General features: G+C 42.7%; 1 protein-coding gene and 1 pseudogene across 3 annotated transcripts in view; one reads left to right on the top strand and one right to left on the bottom strand.

The window, feature by feature from the left end:
- Positions 1–3,189: 3,189 nt before the first annotated feature.
- Positions 3,190–23,800, top strand: part of NLRC3 (NLR family CARD domain containing 3) — a 40,519-nt gene continuing 19,908 nt past the window's right edge. Inside the window, exons 1-5 of one of the 3 annotated variants that reach the window (XM_039885165.1) lie at positions 3,190–3,428; positions 20,193–20,284; positions 21,121–21,182; positions 21,464–21,665; positions 21,809–23,558. In XM_039885165.1, the coding sequence (XP_039741099.1) occupies positions 21,488–21,665; positions 21,809–23,558 (1,928 nt within the window). In that variant the 5' untranslated portion in view covers positions 3,190–3,428; positions 20,193–20,284; positions 21,121–21,182; positions 21,464–21,487. Of the gene's footprint in view, positions 3,429–20,192; positions 20,285–21,120; positions 21,183–21,218; positions 21,666–21,808; positions 23,559–23,800 lie in introns of those variants that run through there. The other 2 variants (XM_039885166.1, XM_039885163.1) reach the window with 2 other exon arrangements.
- Positions 17,110–17,228, bottom strand: LOC120620740 (uncharacterized; annotated as a pseudogene).

Genomic DNA, 23,800 nt, shown 5'->3' with positions numbered 1-23,800 from the left:
TCCAGGTTCTCCACTCTAGAAGAACAATGAGGGAAGCGGGCTGTGAGCTTCACCCACAGCACCCTGTTGTCCTCAGAGGATGTCTGCAGAAGACCTTTGTGCCTGTTCTTCATCTCAAGGGTAACCCAGGCCTGCTGGCCCCTCCTTTTGCTTTGGTTCTTAGATAACAGATGTCCATTCATCCATAGGTTTGTCCGCACCCCTACATTAATAGAGCCCTTAACAAGTATGAGCTCCAGCCCTTGATGTTCAAAAGAAGCCCGAGGCCCATTAGCCCAACTTGGGCTTTATCACAGATGCAGGCTCAGGCCACCAGACCCTCTGAGTCAAAACTTGCATCTTAACAGGACGATTTGTGAAGCCTGCTCTGACCTGTGTGCAAGACCCTGGGACAGAGGTCAGAAACAAATTGGCACTTTTGGTCATTTAGTGGAGGAGACAGATTCTGACCTGTCCTGTGCACAGTGCGAGAGCCAGTGCTCAGGTGCCTCAAGGGACGGCTTCCTGGAGAGAGGGTTTGTGAGCTAGGCCTTGGGCATGCAGCATTCAGGGAAGTGAAATGGGGTTCTTTGAACATGTATTGTGTCCTGGTTCGTGACCAGGCGGGGAGGACCTGGCCCTCCCTGCACATGCTGCCTTGGGCAGACAATCAGAGGGATGTCACACAGCTAATGGCAGATGCTGTTTTGATCAGACTCAAGATGGAGTCTGGCTTGGTTTAGAAGGTACCACCTGTTTCTTAATGAAGGGCTTGATCTTCCCTAGTATGGACTGTTTTAGGGAAGTGAGATGAAGTTAGGAAGGTAGGAGGTGACTTGGGGACACTACCAGGCTTCACTGTCTCTTGGAGACCACGGACCCTGACATGCAGCTTTGGGTACGATCCCCTGGGAGAGGCCTGGGAGCCCTCTCTCCTGGATTCATAGAACGTTGCCAACTCCAGGATATGTTGGGGGAGGGGTTAAAATAGGTAAAAAGCCACCGACCAGGTAAAGGCTGAAAAGGTGAGGCCTGATGGCTCAATACTCTGGCTTGTCGGGTCTGCAGGACGTGCCCCACAGAAGCCAGCAGGGGTCAGCAGTGGGCCTGCTAGGGCTCCAGTTCGAAGCCTAAACCTGTGTTCATAACAGGAAATGGGGGTAAAAACCAGACACTGCAGTAGAGAAACTATCAGGGACAGAGAATTGGTGGTATCCAGGAAAAGAACCTTGACCCTTCCATGGAAATTAGACCTGACTCAGAAACAGGGAAATTAGGGCCAGTTGATTGGTTGAAAAAACTGGCGATGAGAGCTGCCCTCTCCCAGTGCCTGCTGAGAGGCTGGAAGAGCCAGTGGTAAACAGTGGGTATGGGGTTCCCTTCCAGAAGCTCTGCTCTGCCAGTGAAGAGGAATTAGCACTGGAAGAAAGCATGCTGAGCTTGGGGCAGTGAATGTTCACTAATCGGCGAAACCTGCGACACTAATACTTCATGGTAATGTGACAAGAGCTCCTGGGCCTGTACCACTTCCTGTGGCCTGGTGATGGCCTGGGCATGGTCACTTAAGGCAATCAAAAGAGAATCACAGCCCAGCTAGAGCAGGGCCCAGGCGAGGGGTCCCCAGGGACCTACACAACCCCCAGCAAGGCCACACCCCTACAGGCAGGAAGCCTCAAGCTGTCACTGAGTTGAAAAGGGCCAAGACTACTGCTATTTGGGCTGACCACAGCTCTGGGTGGACAGAAAGCCCTAGAGTGAGAATGCCCAGGGGAGACCCTGCCCCAAACACACAAACACCACCGGGAGAGTCAGGAGAAAGCTCCCTAGCTTCTTACAGAGGAGCAGGCAGAGGGAGCCCATCACCATCCCTGTCTGGTGGTGGGCCGTCCCTTCAAGGTGGGGGAGGAAAAAAGGTGGTGGCAGGAAAGTGCTGACTCCAGACTGTTCCCTGAAATCCCCATGGAGGAGGGTGTTTCCTCTTGTGCACAGGAACCATCCATTCTGAGCTATGGAGGGAGAAGCAGAGTGAGCTCTTGGCCTCTTTCATGTGACAGATACCCCCAGGCCCCTGCGGTTTCCAACATCCTGTGGGTGGCCCTGGTTTCAGACGCCTTTGCCTTTGCTGCACCTTGTGGCTCAGGCTGCAGCCACCAGTTTGTGTTCTGTCTGCCAAGAGCCTCAGCAGACTTCCAGAGGGTAGCCACCGTGTGCTAGGTTCTCAGAATGCACTGATGGGAGGGAGGTGGGAAGAGGGGCACAGAAAGATGTCATCGTACGGAGCACTTCTAATCTGCTGCCTCAGTCCCCTCCCCTCCATCACCCACACACAGCTCTTGAGAAGAGGACAATACGAACACATACGTCCTCTCATCTCCCCTTATACACAAGTTGCTGCACGCATCCAAACCCACTACTCTCTTGCTCTGCAACAATCACCGGCTCCAACTTACTTGCTGAGGAAAATTGAGGCCCCTGTCACTTGGCTCCCACCTTGTCACCTGCTTCTCTCAGTGGCTTCACACTAAGAGACTTCTTCCCTATCACTGTATTTTTCCTCTGTTGTAACTTGTCTCATGTTTTTCACTCTGGGCCGTGTCCTTTTGCTTCACACCTACCCCGTCAGTGCAGCCTACATGCCGAGGTCCAACTCCAGGAGCCTGAGTGAACTGCCAGCTGTACCTTGCTGTTTCAAGGTGTAGCTGACCTGCCTTTGGGTGTCCTTGACTCACAGGAAGATATTGTGGGGTATAGTTGGGTCGAAGGTGGCTTTTGGGTGCTAGAGAGAAGGAAAGGGGGTTAGAAAGGGCAATGAGGTCCATGGTGTGTCACAGTGCACCGGCCTGAAAGTGGGAGGACACAGATCCAGCCCCAGCAAAGTCAGCTTCCCTCTGTGTGGCCTTGGGTAAGACACTGAATATTCCCACTGTTCACCTGCTTTCTCTACCACCCCCCAAAAAGCAAAGGTCTACTGATGGCGAGTCTGTTTTCCTTTGTGGCTTTGACTGGACCGCTTTTTCCTGAGCGTCAGGTCTGCAGGGCGCTGGGTCCTTGAATCAAGACCCTGGTGGCACTCCTTGCCTCTCTGACTTATGGGGCGGTGACAAAGCCAGATAGCTGGTGAGGCAGCTGTGGCTCATCGATTTGTCTGTTGGCTTTTGAAATCAGACAGGAAGGAGGGTTGAGGTGGAGCCAGTACAGGAAGAGGTGAGAAGCCCCAGCTGCCGTGATAGTCGGTGGGCTCAGGGACTATGGGAGCTGGTGGACTGCATGGGCTTTATTCTTGCCCCGGACAGATCTTGAGGGCTTGCAGCACAGCCAACTAGCCACAGAGAGACCCAGGACAGCCCCACCACTGCCCAGATACCTCTGTCTACTGGAACAGTAGTGCTGAAATGGAGCCACCCCCGGCCTCCCAATCTTGGCATCCCTGAGGCAATGAGGCCCAGGAGGTAAGTTGAGTCCAGGCTGCCTCAGTGCAGGATGGGGAAGGACGAGGAAACCGCTGGCAGGAAGGACCATGACTTCTGAAGCTGAGCTACTGAGGAGGAGTGGCCGGGGTAGCTCCAGGAAGGTGTTTGCATGGGTGCCATGAGCTGCTGGGCAGGACTGGTTCATGGTATAGAATAAACAAATGTGCCCAAGGATGGCCAAAGGGACTAAGCCCAGATCCCTAGGTACCAGTAATGGGACAAGAGAAGCAGGAAGTAGCCAGGAAGTGCTGTAGACAGGCAGAAGTGATGCCGAGCAGTGCAGTCCACTGACTAAACTTGGAATCAACAGACCTGGGTACCACTCCTGTACTCCCTTCCCCCGTAACATGGAGGTGACAATACCAGACCTGTCCCAGGGTCCTGAGGGCCAAGGGAAATGGAGCAAGTAGAGTGGGGTCCAGTAACTAGTGCCTGCTCCATAAATGCTGCCTCATATCAGGTGAGCAGCCCCCAGGGGCCTCTCCCAGCCAAACCCTTGGATGGACATGAGGTTCATCATTCTGAGAACAGAACGTGGAGGCCTTCTGAGAAGAGGTGCTGCTGAGCTGAGGTCCTCCCCAATGGCCAGGCTCCTGGGGCCCTCAATGGGGGCACATGCTTGTCCTGAGCCCAGGGGCTCACTCTTGGTCACCACAGGCTACCTGGCAGCTGACTCCCAGGCAGAAGTATAGACTGAGCATCCACTCCTCTGTCCCAGGGATGCTGGGCTTCCCAGGAATGAGCTTGTCCCCATCCTCCCACTAGGGTTCCAGGGACCAGTACAATTAGGAAGGCCATGTCCTGCAGCAAAGGCACCATTTCCTCCCTCCTCTGGGAAAGGCTGTTTGGTTTCAAGTCAGGAGAGAGGAGCAGCCAAGAAGCTGTGGCCTGAGATACGGGTGGCCCAGGCGAGAAGTCAGCATTGTGCGCCCCCTATAATCACCAATGCAGAGGCCACTGTTTGAATACAGGCCAAGCAGACAGCTAGGGCTGAAGCCCCTAGGAGGGAAGCATAGGACAAGATGGGACTCACCGGCAGAGACAACGAGTAAATTGGGATCTGGGTCTTCTCAGGGATGAGGCAGAAGCTCAACTGACCAGCCTGAGGGATGGGCCTGAGCGACACTAACACCAGGGAGCACAGGTCACCCTAACCCCAAAATGAAGCTTTCAGAGACAGATGGGGATGCGGAAGCCCTGCTCCAGGGAAGTGGCAGTAGTCCCCCAATTGTCCATCTGGCCTTGCCCTGCCCACTGCAGCTCAGACCCTCTGCAGACTGAAGACCTCTAGCCCACCTGCCCTCAGTCCTCCCCTCTTCAAGCTGGGCTTGCAAGGCTTCCTGCTGCTCTCACAGGAGGCTGTCTGCACTGGGTAGGAGCTGCCTGTCACTGGTGGTGCGCATGGCCACTGGACGTCACCCCACTCAGACATCTGTGGTAGATTCCACTCCGCTAAGGTGGCATCTGGGGCTGCATGCACGGCCTGTTCCCAGGTGGCCAGGTAGCTGCCCCACTGGGGGAGACCCCCTCATCAGCCTCTGATGCTGATCCTGGGAGGTCATGGGAGTGCGGTACTTCCTGGCCCATCTGTTGGTGTCTCTTCTTCTGTCCTTATTAAGACAAGGTATCTAAATGTGAATGCCCACTTGGGGAGAGAGGATTCTATCTGAGTAGGTCCTGAGTAGGGGTACTAGGTCAAATTTAACAGCATACCCTGTTAAATTTGAATTTCAGATAAACAGTGATACTTAAAAAAGTATTACTTGGGTTATACTTATACTAAAAAAATTATCTGTTGTTTTTCTGAAATTTAGATTTCACTGAGTGTCCTGTATCTTACTTTGATAAATCTCGCAACCCTACGCCTGAGGTCGGCAGGGCAGGAAAGATGGCTGTCTGATCAGGAGGGAAGATTGACCCCCAACACTGAGAGGCTAATGGAATTACAGAGGTGGAGTTGGAGGTTCGCCCTTCTGACCTTCCCAGGCACACAGAGGCACTGCCATTTCCTCTTGCCTGCTAATGTCCCTCCTTTGTTACTTTCTCAGCCACGTTCTGGTCCAGTGTTTCTCAGCTCTGGCTGGTCATTAGAATCACCTGGGTAGCTTTAACATATATCCATGTTGGGGCCCTACCCCAGGCCAACTAAATCTCTGGGTGGTTTGGGCTGAGCAGTGGCTTTTTAAAAATATTGCTGCATAGAATGCCCTTATGACCCAGCAATTTCACTTCTTGGTACACAGACCCAAAAGAATTGAAAGCAGGGACTTGAACAGGTATTTGTACACCCATGTTCCTAGTAGCATTATTCATAAGAGCCAAAAGGTAGAAACAACCCAAGTGGCCATAGACAGATGAAAGAATAAACAAAATATGGTCTAGCCATAAAATGGAATATTATTTAGCCTTAAAAAGGAATAAAATTCTGATACAGTTTACAACCTAGATGAACTTGGAAAACATTATGTTCAGTGAAAGATGTCAGATGCAAAAGGACAAATACTGTATGATTCCACTTATGTGAGGTCCCAAGAGTCATCAAATTCACACAGAAAGTAGAATAGTGGTGTCTGGGGCTGGAGGAGTAGGGAGGGGGAGTTAGTGTTTAATGGGCACAGTTTCCGTTTGGGAGGATGAAAAACTTCTAGAGGTAGATGGTGGTGATGGTTGTACCACATTGTAAATGTACTTAATGCCACTGAATTGTACACTTAAAAAAATTAAAATGGTAAATTTTATCTTATGCATATTTTACTACAATAAAAAATTAAATTAAAAAATAGTTCTCTCAAATATATAGTGATGGAAGGAGATTTACCTTTGGGTGGTGAATGTACAATGCAATATACATATGATGTATTATTGAATTATGTACTTGAAACCTATATAATTTTATTTATCAATGTCACCACAATAAATTTAACAAAAATATTTAAAAATAAAAAATAGTTGAAGAGACAATGTTCTGCCAGAACTGAGAAGCACTGGGCTTGGCTACCATCTCACCCCAGCAGCAGCACAGTTTGTCACCTGGCAGGTGCACCTGGCCATTCAACAACAAGAGGCTGTGTCCATTCCTGAGCCATCCCTGACATCGCCTAATCCAAAAGCAGGACAGAGGTCCTAGTTGTACTAAGAGGGTGCAGTAGCATGGTTTCATTTGGGGTTATATATATTTTAGTTTTTTTTTTAATTTTAGTTTTTAAATAGCTGCTAGCATAACTTTTAAAAAATTCAGTTATAAGACGTTGTTCCATAGTGTAGCGGTTAGCACGTCTGCTTTGTACATAGAAGGTCCTGGGTTCGTGCCCCAATGGAGCCACGGTCCATAGTCTATGACCATGCCACCCTGAACAAGCCCAATCCTGTCTGATTTTGAAAGCTAAGCAGGGTCGGGCCTGGTTAGTATTTGGATGGGAGACCACTTAGGAAGACCTGTAGGCATAAAATAATAATAATAAAAATAAAAATAAATACATAAAATTGAGTTATAACATATAGATAATAAAATGAAGTCAATGGATTTTTATATATGTATACACCTGTGTGTACACCATCCAGATAATATATAGAAGTTTCCAGCACCCCAGAATTCTCTTTCATGTCTCTGTCTGGTCAGAACTGCCCCTAAGGATAACCCATAAATGGGATCACAAAGTGCGTTCTTTTTGGTGTCATATTTCTTTCATTCATCATGTCTGCGAGAGTCAGTCATATTGTTGAGCATGTCAGTAGTTTGTTCTTTTTCTTTATTATGTAAAATTCGATTGTATGAACATACCCCAACAATTCCATTCTATTGTTTATGGACATTGGTTGTTTCTACTTTTTTTTGGACATTATGAGTAAAGTTGCTATGAACATTCTGGTTCTGTGTTTTGGTGGACATAAATACTCATAGGTATATACCCAGGAGAGGAATTGCTGGGTCACAGAAATAATTTAGCCTTATTACTACCAAACATTTTCCTAAAGTGATTTTAATTTGCATTTCTCTGATGACTAGTGATATTCTCTTTTGTGATGTATCTTCAATTTTTGACCCATTTTTAAATTAAGCTATCTGTTTCTTACTGATTTTTTTTTTTATGTGTTTGGGACATCCTCTCCCAGTCAGTAGTTTGCTTTGTCACCCTTTTAATGCTGTCTTCTAATGACAGATATTCTTAGTTTTAATGAATCCCAATACATTGTTCTTTCCTTTCATGGTTAGTGCTTTTGTGTTCTGTTTAGTCTTTATGTAGCTCAAGTTCATAAAGATATTCTACTATATTTTTTCTAGAGGATTGATTGTGTTAGCATTCACATTTTTATCTATGACCCAGCTTGAATTAATTTTTGTGTTTGGTGTGAGGTAGGGGTGAACATTCATTTTTCTCATATATCTTATTAAGCAGCACGATTTAATGCAAAGACCATTCTTTCCCCACTGAAGTGCAGTGGAGCCCTTGTAAATCATATATGCATGGGTCTGTTTCTGGACCCGCTATTCTATTGCATTGGTCTATTTGTCTGCCCGTATGCCAATACCTATAGCTCTATACTAATTCTTTAGTATTGTTTAGTGTAAATCCTCCAGCTTTGTTCTTCTTTTTCAAAACTACTTTGGCTATTCCAGGGTCTTTTGGATTTACATATATGTTTTAGAATCAGCTTGCCATATCCACCCCGCCCCCCTCAAAAACAGCCTGTTGGGATTTTGATTGGGGTGTTATTCAATCTATAGATCAATTTGGGAAAAATTGACATCTTAATATTACAAAATCTTCCAATCAGTAAACATGGTAAATCTCTCCGTTAGATCTTCTTTCATTTCTCTTAGTATTGTTTTATAGTTTTCAGTGTAGAAGTCTTACAAATGTTTTCCTAGATTTATTCCTAGACATTAGATTTTTAAATGTTTTCTAAAAAATTTTTTAAAGATTTTATTTGAGACAAATTGATGACATATGACAGGAAGCAAGATCTCAAATATTCTTTAAATAGTATTTAAATTTTTAAATTTCAATTTGATTGTTGCTGGTAAGTACAAATATAACTGACTTTTTTTGTGCATCAATCTTGTGTCCAGAAACCTTACTAAGTTCACATATTAGTTCTGATAGTTCGATTTATACATTGGATTTTCAATGTATATAATCATGTCAACTGTGAATACTGACAAATTTATTTTTTATTTTTTCAATCTTGATACTTTTTATTTCTTTCATTTGACCTATTGCACTAGCACCTAATATTTAAAAACAAAACAAAACAAAAAAAACGCCACCAACCAGAGAGTTACCTCTGGGAAATGGAAACGAGGTGTATACTTTACTTTTGTATTATTTCAATGTTTTTAAGGAGCACATATTACTTTTGTAATTCTGTGATCAATCTAGTTAAATGAGGGAGAGAAGAAATAAATGTTTGTTAGCAAAATCTAAGCAATTGAAGTTCACAAAATAAGAAATAATTCCTTAATCCCACTGTCATATATTTCTGAATTTTCTGTAGCCAAAAATAATATCCTCTAAGAAAAAAATGGAATCCTATCAATTTTCCCCTGCATCTTATTTTTTTCTAAATAAAATACACTATAAAACATCCAGGAAGCTCAACAAACTCCAAGTAAGATTAATTCAAAGAGATCCACACCAAGACAAATTATAATCAAACTTTCAAAAGACAAAGAGAGAATCTTGAAATCAGATAAAAGCAAATCATCACATACAAATGATCCTCAATAAGATTTTCAGCAGACTTCTCATCAGAAACTTTGGAGGCCAGACAATAGCAGGCTGATATATTTAAAGTATTCAAAGAAAAAACCTCCAACCAAGAGTCCTATATTCAGCAAAACTGTCCTTTAAAAGTAGGGGGGAAATTAAGATTCTCAGATAAAGAAAACTGAGAGTGTGATCCCTAGACCTGTCCTGCAAGAAATACTCAGGGGAGTCCTGCAGAGTAAAATGAAAGGACACTAGACAGTGATAACTCAAAGCTATATGGAAAAATAAAGTTCTCAAAAAAAGTAAATACATGGAAAATTATAAACACCAGTATTATTGTAACAATGGTTTTTGTTTTCTACATGATTTAAGAGACCAACACATTTAAAGAAAAAACAATTATTAGTTTACAAACTAATATTACTGTATCTTTGGTTTGTAACTCCAAATTTTGTTTTCTGCATAAGTTAAAGGACTAATAAATTTTAAAAAATTATTAGTTTATGTTTTATGGCACACAATGTATAAAGATGTAATGTAATACCATGACATCAATAATCAAAAAAGGTAGGGACGGGGATGTAAAGGAGGAAAGTTTTGTATGTTATTGAAATTAAGCTAGAATAAATTCAAATTAGAGTATTATAATTTTAGGATGTTAAATGTAATCTCATGCTAACCACAAAGAAAATAACTATAGTATATACACAAAGAGAATGAAAAAAAATTTCATTACAAGCAATCAACTAAACACAGAAGAAGACAGTAATGCAAGAAATGAAGGGGGAAGCTATAAAGCATAAAGAAAACAACAGAAATAAGTCCTTCCTTATCAGTAATTACTTTAAGTGTAAATGTAGATGGATTAAACTCTCCAATCAAAAGACTGAAATGGGTAGAATGAATAAAAACCCATGATCCAACTATATACTGTCTATGAGAAACACACAAAGACACAAATAGATTGAAACCAAAAGGATGGAAAAGATATTCCATGAAAATAGCACCCCAAAGAGAGCAGGGGTGGCTACAATGATGTCAGACAAAAGAGACTTTAAATCAAAAGAGTTTACAAGCAACAAAGAAGGACATTGTATATTAATAAAAGTTTCAAAACAGCAAAAATATATAATAATTATAAACATTATGTACCTAGTGATAGGTAATCAAAATATATGAAGCAAAAACGGACAGAATTGAAGAAATAAGACATTCTACAATAATAGTTGGAGACTTAATACTCTACTCACCATAATAGATAGAACAATCAGGCAGAAGACAAATAAGGAAATAGAAGACAACACAACAAATCTACTAGATCTAACAAATCACTCTACCCAACAACACCACTTTCTTCTCAAGTGCACATGGGACATTTTCCAGAACAGACTATGTGTTAGGTCACAAATTAAGTCAATAAATTTGAAAAGATATGTATCTTTTCAAAAGACGAAGTGTCTTCTCCAACCACAATGGGATGAAGTTAGATGCTGATAACAAGGAAAACTGGGAAATTGACCAAATTGTGGAAATTAAACAACACACACTTTCATATAACTAATGTATTAAAGAAGAAATCACAACAGAAATTAGAAAATACTCAGAGATGAACGAAAATGAAAACACAACATACCAAACTTATAGGACACATTGAAAGTGTTGCTAAGAGGGAAAATGACAGCTGTAATACTTATATTAATAAAACTAAAGGATTTCCGGTCAAGATGCTGGAGTAAGTAAACACTGTGCTTGCCTCCTCTCACAACCACATCAAAATTACAACTAAACTACAGAGCAACCATCATTGAGAATCACCTGAAGTCTAGCTGAACAGAAGTCCTTTAACTAAGGATATACAGAAGAAGCCCCCTGGTGACTGGTAGCACGGGCAGAGATGTGGAACAGGCTGGTCCCACACCCACTTGTGGAGGTTAAAAATCAGGAGACATATCTTGGCTGTGGAGGTCACCCGTGAGGAGTAAAGGGTCCCACGGGTGACCACACCAGCCCCACACCAGGCTCCCCAGCACCAAGAAGAGAAGTCCCCACAACTTCTGGCTGTGAAAACCAGCAGAAATTATGACTGAGTGAGACAAAGGGCTGCTGGAGTCCCAGGCGCACGGGCACTTTTAAAGTGCCCATACATGGACTTATTGACAGAATCACTCACTCTGAGCTTCAGTGTTTGGGGAGCAGCTCAAAAGTCATCAGGGATATATGGAGAGGAACCGAATTGTCTGGCTTTAAGGCAAGGGCCGGGAGGGCAGCTTTCTCCCACATAGAAGTGCTGGCAGAAGCCATTGTTCTTTTGTTAAGCCCTCCCGTCCATCCAGGGTGCAGACATAGGCAGACGCCATATCTGAGACTCCATTGACCTAGCTAATGCTCTTCACCCTACCTTGGTGATTCCCTGATACCCTGCCCCATCCAATTTATGGGCCCACCCAAGCCACTTCTAGTAGCTTTTCCATACAAATAGCCTGTCCTGGCTCATGCTATGGACTTTCCTAAAATCTCTTAAAGGTTCACAACCCCCAAACAAGCAGCATCTGGCTTTGGTGTGCCCTGAACCTCCTTCTAAAAAGCCTCAAGCCCAGCACTAGTAGCAGCTGGCCTCTATTTTCAGCTTAGTCTCTCCCAGGCATCTCCAAGCTTAGCAAAAGTGGCAACCATCGGCACATCACTTTGTAGCACATATCAAGTGGCTCCAGGTAGGGTACATGCAGCGGCTGACCTTGGTCGGCAACAGAGGTACTCCCAAGAGGCCTCAGAACCAACACACGTGGTGGCCAGCTTCGGACCACAACAGAGCATCATCCAACCATCCCTACAAATGATACAGGGCAGACTGGGCAGGCACCAGAGCCCTCCAAAGCAAATCCTATTCTGTAGGATCAGCCCCTGAACAACAGCTTCTCCACTGTAGTCATAGCCAGTCCTCAAAACCAATCAGCCTGAGGGTCCATATTTCCCATTGACATGCAAACAACAACCAAAGCTTGACCACAACAAGAGGGCACACACAACCCACACCAGGGACACACCTGGAGCACCCAGCTCAGCTGACCAAGGAGAATGCACCCCACAGGACATCTACTACATGAGTTCACTCTACTAACACTGGGAAACATAGCAGCTCTACCTAATACATAGAAACAAACACAGGGAGCCAGCCAAAATGGAGAGACAAAGAAACATGTCTCAAATGAAAGGATAGAACAAAGCTCCAGAAAAGGAACTAAACAAAATGGAGACAAGCAATCTACTAGACGCAGAGTTCAAAAACACTAGTTATAAGGATGCTCAATGATTTCAATGAGAACTTCAACAAAGAGATTAGAACATAAAAATTGAGATAGAAAACATAAAAAAGAACCATCCATAAATGAATACAGTAACAGAAATAACGAATATATTAGAGGGAATCAACAGTAGGTTAGATGAAGCAGAGGACTGAGTCAGTGATTTGGAAGATAAGGCAGCAGAAAACACTCATTCAGAACAGCAAAAAGAACAAAGACTCCAAAAAAATGAGGACAGTTTAAGGGGCCTCTGAGACAACATCAAGTGTACTGACATTGACATCATAGGGGTACCAGAAGGAGAAGAGAGAGAGCAAGGAATTAAAAACATGTTTGAAGAAATAATGACAGAAAACTTCCCTAATCTGGCAAAGGAAATAGGCATATGAGATCAGGAAGTGCAGAGAGTTCCAAGCAAAATGAATCCAAAGAAGCCCACACCAAGACACATCGTAATTAAAATGCCAAAGTTTAAAGACAGAGAGAGAATCTTAAAAGCAGCAAGGGAGAAGCAGTTAGTTACCTACAAGGGAGCTCCCATAAGACTATCAACTGATTTCTCAACAGAAACTTTACAGGCCAAGAAGGGATTGGCATGAAATACTCAAAGTGATAAAAAGCAAGGACCTACAACCAAGATTACTCTACTCAGCAAACCTATCATTTAGACTTGAGGAACAGATAAAGAGCTTCCCAGACAAGAAAAAACTAAAGTTCATCACCACCAAATTAGTATTATGAGAAATGTTAAAGATATTTCTTTAAGAAGAAGAAGAAAGATTTAAAATAGGAATAATAAATTGGCAATAACAACATATTTATCAACAATTACTTTAAATGTAAATGGATTAAACATTCCAATCAAAAGACATAAGTCAGCTGAATGGATAAGAAAACATGACCCTTACATTTGCTGCCTACAAGAGATTCACTGCAGATTAAGATACCCACAGACTAAAAAGTAAAGGAATGAAGAAAGGTATTTCATGAAAATGGAAATGAAAAACTAAAAATCTCGAGTAGCAATACTTTTACCAGACAAAATAGACTTTAAAACAAAGGCTATAACAAGAAACAAAGAAGGAACCAATAATCCCACTTCTATGAAATCCCATTTCTGTGAAGAAACTCGAAACATAACTTCAAAGGGACATGTACACCCATATGTTAACTGCAGCATTATTTACATTAAACAAGATTCAGAGGCAACCAGGGTGTCCATCAATGGGTGAATAGATAATGTAGAGGTGGTACATATATATAATAAAATATTACTCAGCCATGAAAAAGAATAAAATCTTGCCATCTGCAACAACATGGATGAAACTAGAGGGTATTGTGCTGAGTGGAGTACGTCAGACAGAGAAAGACAAATGCCATATGATTTCACTTCCATATAGAATCTAAAAAACAAAATAAACAAATAAAATGGAAACAAACTCATATATACAGAGAACATTTTGATGGTTGCTAGATGGGAGGGGGATAGGGGAAGGGTGAATGAAAAAGGGGAAGGGATTAAAAAGTACAAATTAGTAGTTACAAAATAGTCATGGAGATGTAAAGTATAGCATAAGGAATATAGTCAATAATATTCTAATAACTATCAATGGTGTCAGATGGTACTAGATTTATTGGAGTTTTCACTTCATGTTATATTAATGTCCAATCACTATGTTGTACACCTGGAACTAATATAATAGTGTATGTCGACTGTAATTGAAAATTAAAAAATTAAAAAAATAAAAATAAAAATTATTTAATAAAAAATGTGGTAAAAAATTAAAAACAAGAAATATCTCAAATTGACAACTTAAATTTACAACTTAAGGAACTAGAAAAAGAAGAACAAACTAAACTCAAAGCTGGCAGAAGGAAGAAAGTAATAAAGATTAGAGATACATGAAATAGAGAATAGAAAAACAATAGAGAAAACTCAATGATATAAAAAGAATCAACAAAATTGACAAACCTTTAGCTAGATGGACTAAGAAAAGAAAAAAGACTCAAGTTACTAAAATTAGAAATGACAGTAGAGAAATTACTACCCACTGAACAAATAAAAAGGATTTTAAGAGAGTATACCAACAAACCATATAACTTGGCTGAAACAGATAAATCCCTAAACTTCCAAAACTAAATAGAAAACCTGAATAGACCTGTTGCTAATAAGGAGTAATCAGTAATCAGAAATCCCCCAACAAGGAAAGCCATGGACCTGATAGCTTCACTGGTGAATTATACCAAACATTTAAAGAAGAAATAAATCCAATCCTTCATAATCTTTTCCAAAAAATTGTAGCAAGATACAAAATCGAAACACGAAAATCAGTTGCATTTCTATACATGAACAATAAATAATATGAAAAGAAAATTACAAAAACAGCTTCATTCACAATAGCATAAAAATAATAGAATAAAATGATTAGGAGTTAACCAAGAAGGTAAAAACACTTATGCAATGAAAACTATAAAATGTTGCTGAAAGAAGACAAAAATAAATAGAAACATCCTACGTTCATGGACTAGAAGACTTAATATTGTTAGAATGTCAATACTACCCAAAGCTATTTACAGAATCAATGCACTCCCTACCAAAACTCTGACTTCTTTTACAGAAATAGAAAAACCCATCCTAAAATTCATATGGCATGTCAAGATACCCCAAAGAGCCAAAACAATCTTTTAAAAGAGGAACAAAACCGGAGGCCTCACACTTATTAATTTCAAAACTTACTACAAATCTATAGTAATCAAAACATTGTGATATTAGCCTAAAGACAAATAGACCAACTGAATTGAATAGACAACCTAGAAAGAAACACTCACATAATACGGTCAAATGAGTTTTGACAAAGATGTCATGACTATTCAATAAGGAAAGAACAGTCTTTTCAACAAATGGTGCCATGAAAACTGGATATCCACATGCAAAAGAATGAAGTTGGACTCTTATTTAATACTGTATACAAAAATTAATCCAAAATGGATCAAGGACCTAGATGTAATATCTAAGGCAATAAAACTTTTAGAAGAAAATATAGGACGAAGCCTCATGACATTGAATTTGGTCATGATATCTTGAATATGACACCAAAGGCACAAGTAACAAAAGAAAAAATAGATAAATTGAACTTCATAAAAATTAAACGATTTTGTGCATCAAAAGACATTATCCACAGAATAAAAAGGCAACCCACGGGATGGGAGAAAATATTTGCAAATCGTATATCTGATAAGGAATTAATATCCAGAAAATATAGAGAACTCCTAAAATTTGACAATGATAAAAAAAACCTGATTCAAAACTAGGCAAGATTTGAACAGATATTTCTCAAAGAAGATGTATAAATGGACAATAAGCATATGAAAAGATGCTCAACATCACTAATCATTAGATACATGCAAATCAAGACTACGATGAGATACAACCTCATATCCATTAGGATGGTTACTACCAAAAAACCAGAAAACAACTAATGGTGAGAATGTGAAGAAATTGGAATCCTTATACACTCTCGATGTGAGGGTAAAACGGTAAAGCTGCTGTGGAAAACAGTGCGGCAGTTCCTAAAAAAATTAAAAATAGAATTACCATATGACCCTGAGATTCTATCTGGGTATATACCCCCAAAAATTGAATGCAGGGTCTCAAAGAGATATTTGTATACCCATGTTAATCGCATTATTCACAAAAGCTAAGACATAAAAGTGACCCAAGTATCCATTGACAGATGAATGGAAAACAAAATGTGGTATATACATTAGTCAGCCATAAAAGTTAATAACGATACATGTTATAACATGGATGAATCTGAAAACATTATGCTTAGTCAAGGAGGCCAGACACAAAAGGACAAATACTGTATGATTCCACCTATATGAGGTAGTTAGAATAGTCAAAATTGTAAAGACATCAAGTATAATGGTTGTTGCCAGGGTCTGGGGAGAGAGGATAAAGGGGAGTTATCATTTAATATGTACAGAGTTTTAAAAGATGAAAAGAGTTATGAGGATGATGGTAGTGATGGTTGCACAACAATCTAAATGTTGTGCAATACCACTTAATACCACTAAACTGTATAAAGATGGTAATTACATTATATTTTACCACAATTTTTAAAAAGTGAAAAAAAGATTGTAGATCCTGTATGATTCTATTTATATTAAATGTTGGAAAAGACTAAATTAATCTGTAGTGAAAAAAAAAAAAGCAGACTGATGGCTTAGGACCACAGGAGTATAGTTGGGATAGATTGACAAGGGGCATGAGAGAACATTTTTTGGAAAACGAAATGTTCAATGTCTTGATTATGGTAGTTGTTACACAGGTATATATACATTTGTCAGAACTCATGTAATAGTACACTTGAAATGGGTGCATTGTATTGTATATAAATTATACGTCAAAAAAGTGATCAAGACCTTTATGACATTAAGAGACAAAAGTACATTGTGGACATTTTTCCAGTTTGACATTATTTTTTTATGACCACATAGTTTTTTCACTGTATAACTGGGCCATAATAATTTTGCCAATCCTCTTTATTTTTTATTTTATTTTATTTTAGGTGAGCCAATCCTTGGTTGATCTCACAGATTGCAAGGACCTTGTCAGCTTATAATCCCTTATTTTTTAATTTTTTACACCTACAGCACCTGATCTTCCTAGGTGGTCTCCCATCCAAGTCCTAACCAGGCCCGACCCTGCTTAGCTTCCGAGATCAGATGGGATCAGGCTTGTCCAGGGTAGCATGGCTGTAGACTTACCAATTCTCTTTAGATAGAAATTTAGTTTTCCCTTCAATTTCTTGTTATAAACAATGTTTTAGGATCATCCCTATAGCCACATCTTTGTGCGCTTGTCCAATTATTTCTTTAGGATAAATTTCCAGAAGTGGAATTTTTAGGTCAAAGATATTTAATGGCAATGGATAAAGACAAATTATGATCCAAATTGTACTGATTTTTGCTTCCACTAACTCTAAGATTCCTACTACTCCTACAGTCTTACCAATGTAGCCTATTATATCTTTATAATCTTTGTCAGTTAGACAAATGAAAAATGATAGTTCATTGTTTTGTTTTTTATCATTCATGAGATTGAACATATTTTCAGTAGCTTAGTCATTTATACCTCTATGAATTATGTGTCCTTTTTTCTATGCTTATTTCCATAATTATCTGTGTCCATAATTCTATTTTGTATTTTCTTATCGATTTATAAAAATTTTCTATATATTAAGGATAGTAATGCTCTTTCATGTATGTTCCTTATGTTGACTCCTGACTTGAGGTTTTCTTTATTTGTGGTATTTATTATCAGTTAGCAATATCAAATTAAAGCAAATATGTTAATCTTCCCCTTTATGGTTCCTGGATTTCATGTCTTGCTTAAAGACATAAAATATCCTTTACACAAAGAATATTTTAAAATATTCTCTATTTCCTTATTGTAATTTTATGGTTTTTGTATTTATAATTTTAGCTCTTAAATCTAAACTGAAATTAAATTTTGCGTTAATGTGAAGTAAAGCTCAAAAAAATTTTTTTTCATAAGCCGGACAATTGCTCCTACACCATTTTCACTGATTTGAAATGCTATTTTTCTCATATTACCAAACTTCTTTCATATGTAAATAATATAAATATTTATTGTTCCTGAACTCTATATTCTCTTCTATTGATTTATGTATTTGTTCTTATGCTAGCCCGTCCTGTTCTATATCACTTAATAGAAATGGAAGATTGTATTCAAGAATGCAAGATTGGTTCAATATTAGAAAATCTATTAGTGTAGCTCACAGATTAAAGGAGAGATCTGATATACATCAATCATGTCACTCCCTCTAGTGGCTTCCTACCACACTTAGAACAAATCTAAACTTAGAGCAGTGACCAGGTCTCAACCTCACTTTGACCTTGTCTCCTAACCCCTTTTGTGAGCCCACTCACTCATTCACTGCGCCCTAGCAACTTGCCCCATCAACTCTCGACTTTTTCTTCTTCTCTAACTCACAGGTCATTTGCACTTGCTGTTCCTCTAGCTTTTTGCATAATTAACTCTTTCTCATCCTTCAGATCTCTACTTATATATAGTTTTCTCACAGAAGCCTTCTCTGGCTACTGTGACTAATGCATCCCATGCCCTCTAGACCACCAATCCTCTCCATCACTCAAACTGTTTATTTCACTCACTCATCACCATCAGAATTGCCTTGCTCATTATTTTCTTCTTTATTGTCATTTCCCCCATTCCCACCGCACTTACAGGGTAAGGACTCTGTCTAACTTGTTCACCTTCACATCCCCAGGGCCTGGAACACACAACGGGCCCTCAATAAATATTTTCTGGTTGCATGAATAAATGGAAATAAGACATGTGATATCGATATTGCTAAAAAGTAATTTGTTAATTTAACAGATATGCCTAAAATTTTTTAAATGTGTAAGCATATTCTAAGAGGCATATTCTAAGTAGATTATACAGCACAAGTGTTGGTGTCAGTGAAACTTTGGTTTCTATCTCAACTCAACTGCTTCCCAATTGTGGATCCTTGGGCAAGTTATCTAACTTCTCTCAACTTCAGTGTCTTCATCTATAAAATGAGAGAAATAATGAAAATAAGAGTTGTTACAAGAAGTAAATGAAATGATGTAAGTACAGTGCTTAACGGAATGTCCGGAACACAGTAAGCCTTCAGTAAGTAGGACATAATGTCATTTAAATGGTAGCAGAAAATGAGGAATTGAAGGAATCTTTTCCAAGAGAAGAAGAGAACTAATTAGAAATCTGTCACACACATCAGGCCTAATGGTTTGGGCTGGAACCACTTCTGGTAGAGTCAGGAGTAAGACCAGGATGTCTGCTACAAGTGCTGTCACTCAGCAGCACTCGGGGGAAACGGTGGGTCTGGCCACTGTAGAAAAATTGTTCAAAATAAGAGATATAATTTTAGAAAAGAAATGAAATTATTTGCATTGCAGTAATTCAAAAACCTGAAGAGAATTAACTGAAAAATGATGAGAACTAATGTGAATGAAAACTTAATATGCTGACAGGGTATGAGATAAAATACACAAAAACCGTCTTCTTTGATATCAACAAAAATAATGATACAAACCATTTAAAAATATCTAGACACAAATAAGAAATTGGCAAGATTTAGATGAGGAAACAGTTTTACTAAAGGATGTAAAGGAAGACCTTAATAATACCCACATTAATGCAACTTCAATCAAAATCCCATGGTTTTTTTTCCCCCTTACTTCCGACACTTAGAAGAATCAAAGAGTGAGAATAGCTAACAGGATTCTGAAGAAGTATGAAGGGCCTCACCCTGGCCTCACCCATCTTTCTAATATGCCTATTTCTAATAATGTTCCCCGATTAGTTCATCTATCTCAAATTCGTTGCACTCAAGTCTCTAACACCACTATGAACTGAATGACGGGAAATGCTATTTTGCTTGTTGCTAATCTTCTTTTAGCATTTTCCAGGCGAAAAGGCTCATCCTGAGTATAATGCCTGGGAACCCCAAAGCAAACCCAAGGTCAGGGAGTGTGTTGGGTCCTTGGGGCTGTAGCCAGTGAACCTCTTTTAAATGAATAATGTTGAGACCTAAAGAACACAGGGCTAAACAGCATGGTCAGACCTGGTTCGATGAGCTGCTGCACCCAAAGCAGTAGTGTGACTTCTGCCTAGGCCTGAGTCCTGTTTTCTCTCCTAGACCCCTGGATGAGGGATGGCCGACCCCCACCCCCTGAGTTCCTAAGGCCCTGCTGGAGGGGCTGCCTGGGCCAGATATCCTGCCCCCTGCAGGTGAGAAGGGGAGTGAATTGGGGACATGCTTGGTGGTCCTCAAGTGTCCACCTTAGCAGAGGGAGGGAGACACAGGAAGACAGCCGACCTTGGCAATGGGATCCACTCAGGTCCCCAGAGAGGAAAAGGAATGTGAGCGGGTGGGACTCAGACACGGCTTTGCCTCTTAGTGCTTTTGCATCACTGTCCCCAGCAGAAAACTGAGCTTCCTGGGGGTCAGGAGCCCCAGGAAAACAGAATAAGAAAAGTAGCTGTACAGCTGCTCTGAGAACCAACTTTCTCCTTCCTTTCAACTCCTCCATTCTTTTTGTTTCTTTTTAATCTACTTTAGTTATTAGAGCAGTTTTAAATTTACAGAAAAATTGAGTGAAAATTTAAAAAATATTGAGTACAGAGATTTCTATAGACCCCCTGGCCCCCATAGGTGCACATTCCCCCACTGTGGATACCCCCACAGAATGGCACATTTGCTACAATTGATAAACCTACATTGACACATCATTATCATCCAGAGTCCACAGTTTACATTAGGGTTTGCTCTTGATGTTGTACATTCTATGCATTTGGACAAATGTATAATGACATGAATCTACCACTGCAGTATAACACAGAATAGTTTCACTGGCCTAAAAAATCCTCTGTGCTCGGCCAATTTATCCCTCCCTCCTCACCCCAAACCCCTGGCAACCACTGACCATTTTAGTGTCTCCATAGTTTTGCCTTTTCCAGAATGACATAGAGTTAAAATCACACAGTATGTAGCCTTTCCACATTGGCTTCTTTCATTCTCCCTGTTTTGTGAGTGAACCTGCTCATAACTGCATCACCATTTCCAGGTTACAAATGAGGACACCATGGCGCAGAGAGCTCAGGCGGCCTGCCCAGTGTCAAAGAGCCAGTAAGTGGCAGAGACCCGGTCTAAGCCTGAGCCCCAGTTCTTATTTCTTTGCTCCCCTACATCCAAGCAATGTTCCTGGAATCAGGGACTACTCTCACCATCTGGAACAAATAACCCTTCCAACCCTTTTCTGGAGGCCAGACTGTAGGCCACTAGCTGAAAGAGGAGAAAGGGTGGGTCCCCAAAGGATGAGTTCCCACCCATCCCTGGAAACTCTTTACCTGTCCCAAGCCTGTGGGCAGGGAGACAGAAGGCAGCAGGTTCAGGCCCTCTCTTCACAGCTCCTGGTGGCAATCCTGGACTCCATGAAGAAGCAGGAGGTGCTGAAGGGCGGGGAGGCTGGCCAGGGCCATGGTGCTGGCTCCCCAGCCGAGCAGGTGAAAGCCCTCGTGGACCTGCTGGCTGGAAAGGGCAGTCAGGGCTCCCAGACCCCACAGATCCCTGACAGGACACCGGATTCCCTGCTGGGGCCTCACAGCAATGGTAGGCAGACAGATGGTTATCCCTGGGCCCTTTCCTCTCTCCCCTCCCTTTACCCCCCAACCCCTTCTTTTTACTTGCCCCCTCAGCCCTCCCCCTTCTCCTCTTCCCTTCACTCGCCCTCCCCTCTGGCCTCTGTCCCACAGACTTGAGGATACAGAGGCACCGAGATGCCCTGCTGAGCAGGGCGGGAGGCAGCCTGGAGCTGGGCGGCCCTTCGCCCAGGCTGACCAACCTCCTGCTGGTGGAGGGCCTGACGGACCTGCAGCTGAGGGAACACGACTTCACCCAGGTGGAGGCCACACGCGGTAGCTGGCACTCCACCAAGACCATCGCCCTGGACAGGCTCTTCCTGCCTCTGTCTCGGGTGTCCATCCCACCTCGAATCTCCATCACCATTGGGGTGGCTGGCGTGGGTAAGACCACCTTGGTGAGGGACTTCATCCGCCTCTGGGCCCGAGGACAGGTTGGCAAGAACTTCTCGCTGGTGCTGCCTTTGACCTTCAGGGATCTCAACACCCATGAGAAACTGTCTGCAGACAGACTCATCCGCTCTGTCTTTCCGCATGTTGGGGAGTCCGGCTTGGAAGCAGCAGCCCCAGACAAAGTCCTCCTTATCCTGGACGGCCTAGATGAGTGTAAGACGCCTCTGGACTTTTCCAACACTGTGGCCTGCACCGACCCCAAAAAGGAGATCCAAGTGGACCATCTGATCACCAACATTATCCGGGGCAACCTCTTCCCAGAAGTTTCTGTCTGGGTCACCTCCCGCCCCAGCATGGCTGGCCAGATCCCAGGGGGCCTGGTGGACCGAATGACTGAGATCCGGGGCTTTAATGCAGAGGAGATCAAAATGTGTTTGGAGCAGATGTTCCCCAAAGACCAGGTCCTCTTGAGCTGGGTCCTGAACCAGATGCAGGCCAACAGGGCCCTATACTTGATGTGCACCGTCCCAGCCTTCTGCCGGCTTGCGGGGTCGGTGCTGGGCCACTTGTGCCACCAAAGGCGGGGTCTCCAGGACTCAGAGCTGTGGCCTCCAAGGACCCTGTGTGAACTCTACTCTTGGTACTTCAGGATGGCCCTGGGTGGGGAGGGGCAGGAAAAGGCCAAGGCAATCCCTCGCATTGAGCAGCTGGCCCATGGCAGCCGCAAGGTGGTAGGAACGCTGGGCCGGCTGGCATTCCATGGGCTGGTCAAAAAGAAGTATGTGTTCTATGAGCCAGACCTGAAAGCATTCGGTGTGGACCTTGCTCTGTTGCAGAGTGCTCTGTGCAGCTGCTTCCTACAGCGGGAGGAGACCTTGGCCTCCTCAGCAGCCTACTGCTTCGCCCACTTGTCCCTGCAGGAGTTTGTGGCAGCCGCATACTACTACAGTGCATCCAAGAGGGCCATCTTCGACCTCTTCACTGAGGGCGGCATGTCTTGGCCCCGGCTGGGCTTCCTCACGCATTTCAGGAGCGCAGCCCAGCGGGCCATGCAGGCCGAGGATGGACGGCTGGATGTGTTCCTTCGCTTCCTCTCCGGCCTCTTGTCTCCAAGGGTCAATGCCCTGCTGGCTGGCTCCATGCTGGCTCCGGGTGAGCACCAGGGCTCCCGGGCCCAGGCGGCTGAGCTCCTGCAGGGCTGCCTGCACCCCAATGTGGCGGTTTGTGCCCGGGCGGTCAATGTCCTGCACTGCCTACACGAGCTGCAGCACACAGAGCTGGCCCGCAGTGTGGAGGAGGCCATGGAGAGCGGGGGCCTGGCTGGGCTGACTGGCCCCCCACACCGCGCTGCCCTGGCCTACCTCCTGCAGGTGTCGGATGCCTGCGCCCAGGAGGCCAATTTGTCCCTGCGTCTCAGTCAGGGCGTCCTCCAGAGCCTGCTTCCCCAGCTGCTCTACTGCCGGAGCCTCAGGTGGGTGCTGGGATGGGGTGTGCAGGGTATGTGGACAGAGGAGAGAGTGGAGGACCTGGAAGGTGCCTACCCTCCACCAGGCCCCCCTGTATCAGTGTCCTGAGGCTGCTGTAACAAAGGACCACAACCTGGGTGGTTTAAAATAATAGAAACTTATTCTTCCACAGTTCTGGAGGCCTGAGTCCAAAATCAAGGTGTTAGCAGGGCCATGCTCCCTCTGACACCTGTAAGGGAGGATCCTT

Source organism: Pteropus medius, unplaced genomic scaffold, assembly GCF_902729225.1.
Source record: "Pteropus medius unplaced genomic scaffold, Ma_sr-lr_union100, whole genome shotgun sequence".
Classification (NCBI taxonomy): domain Eukaryota; kingdom Metazoa; phylum Chordata; class Mammalia; order Chiroptera; family Pteropodidae; genus Pteropus; species Pteropus medius.
This window is presented reverse-complemented; position numbering and strand designations above follow the sequence as displayed.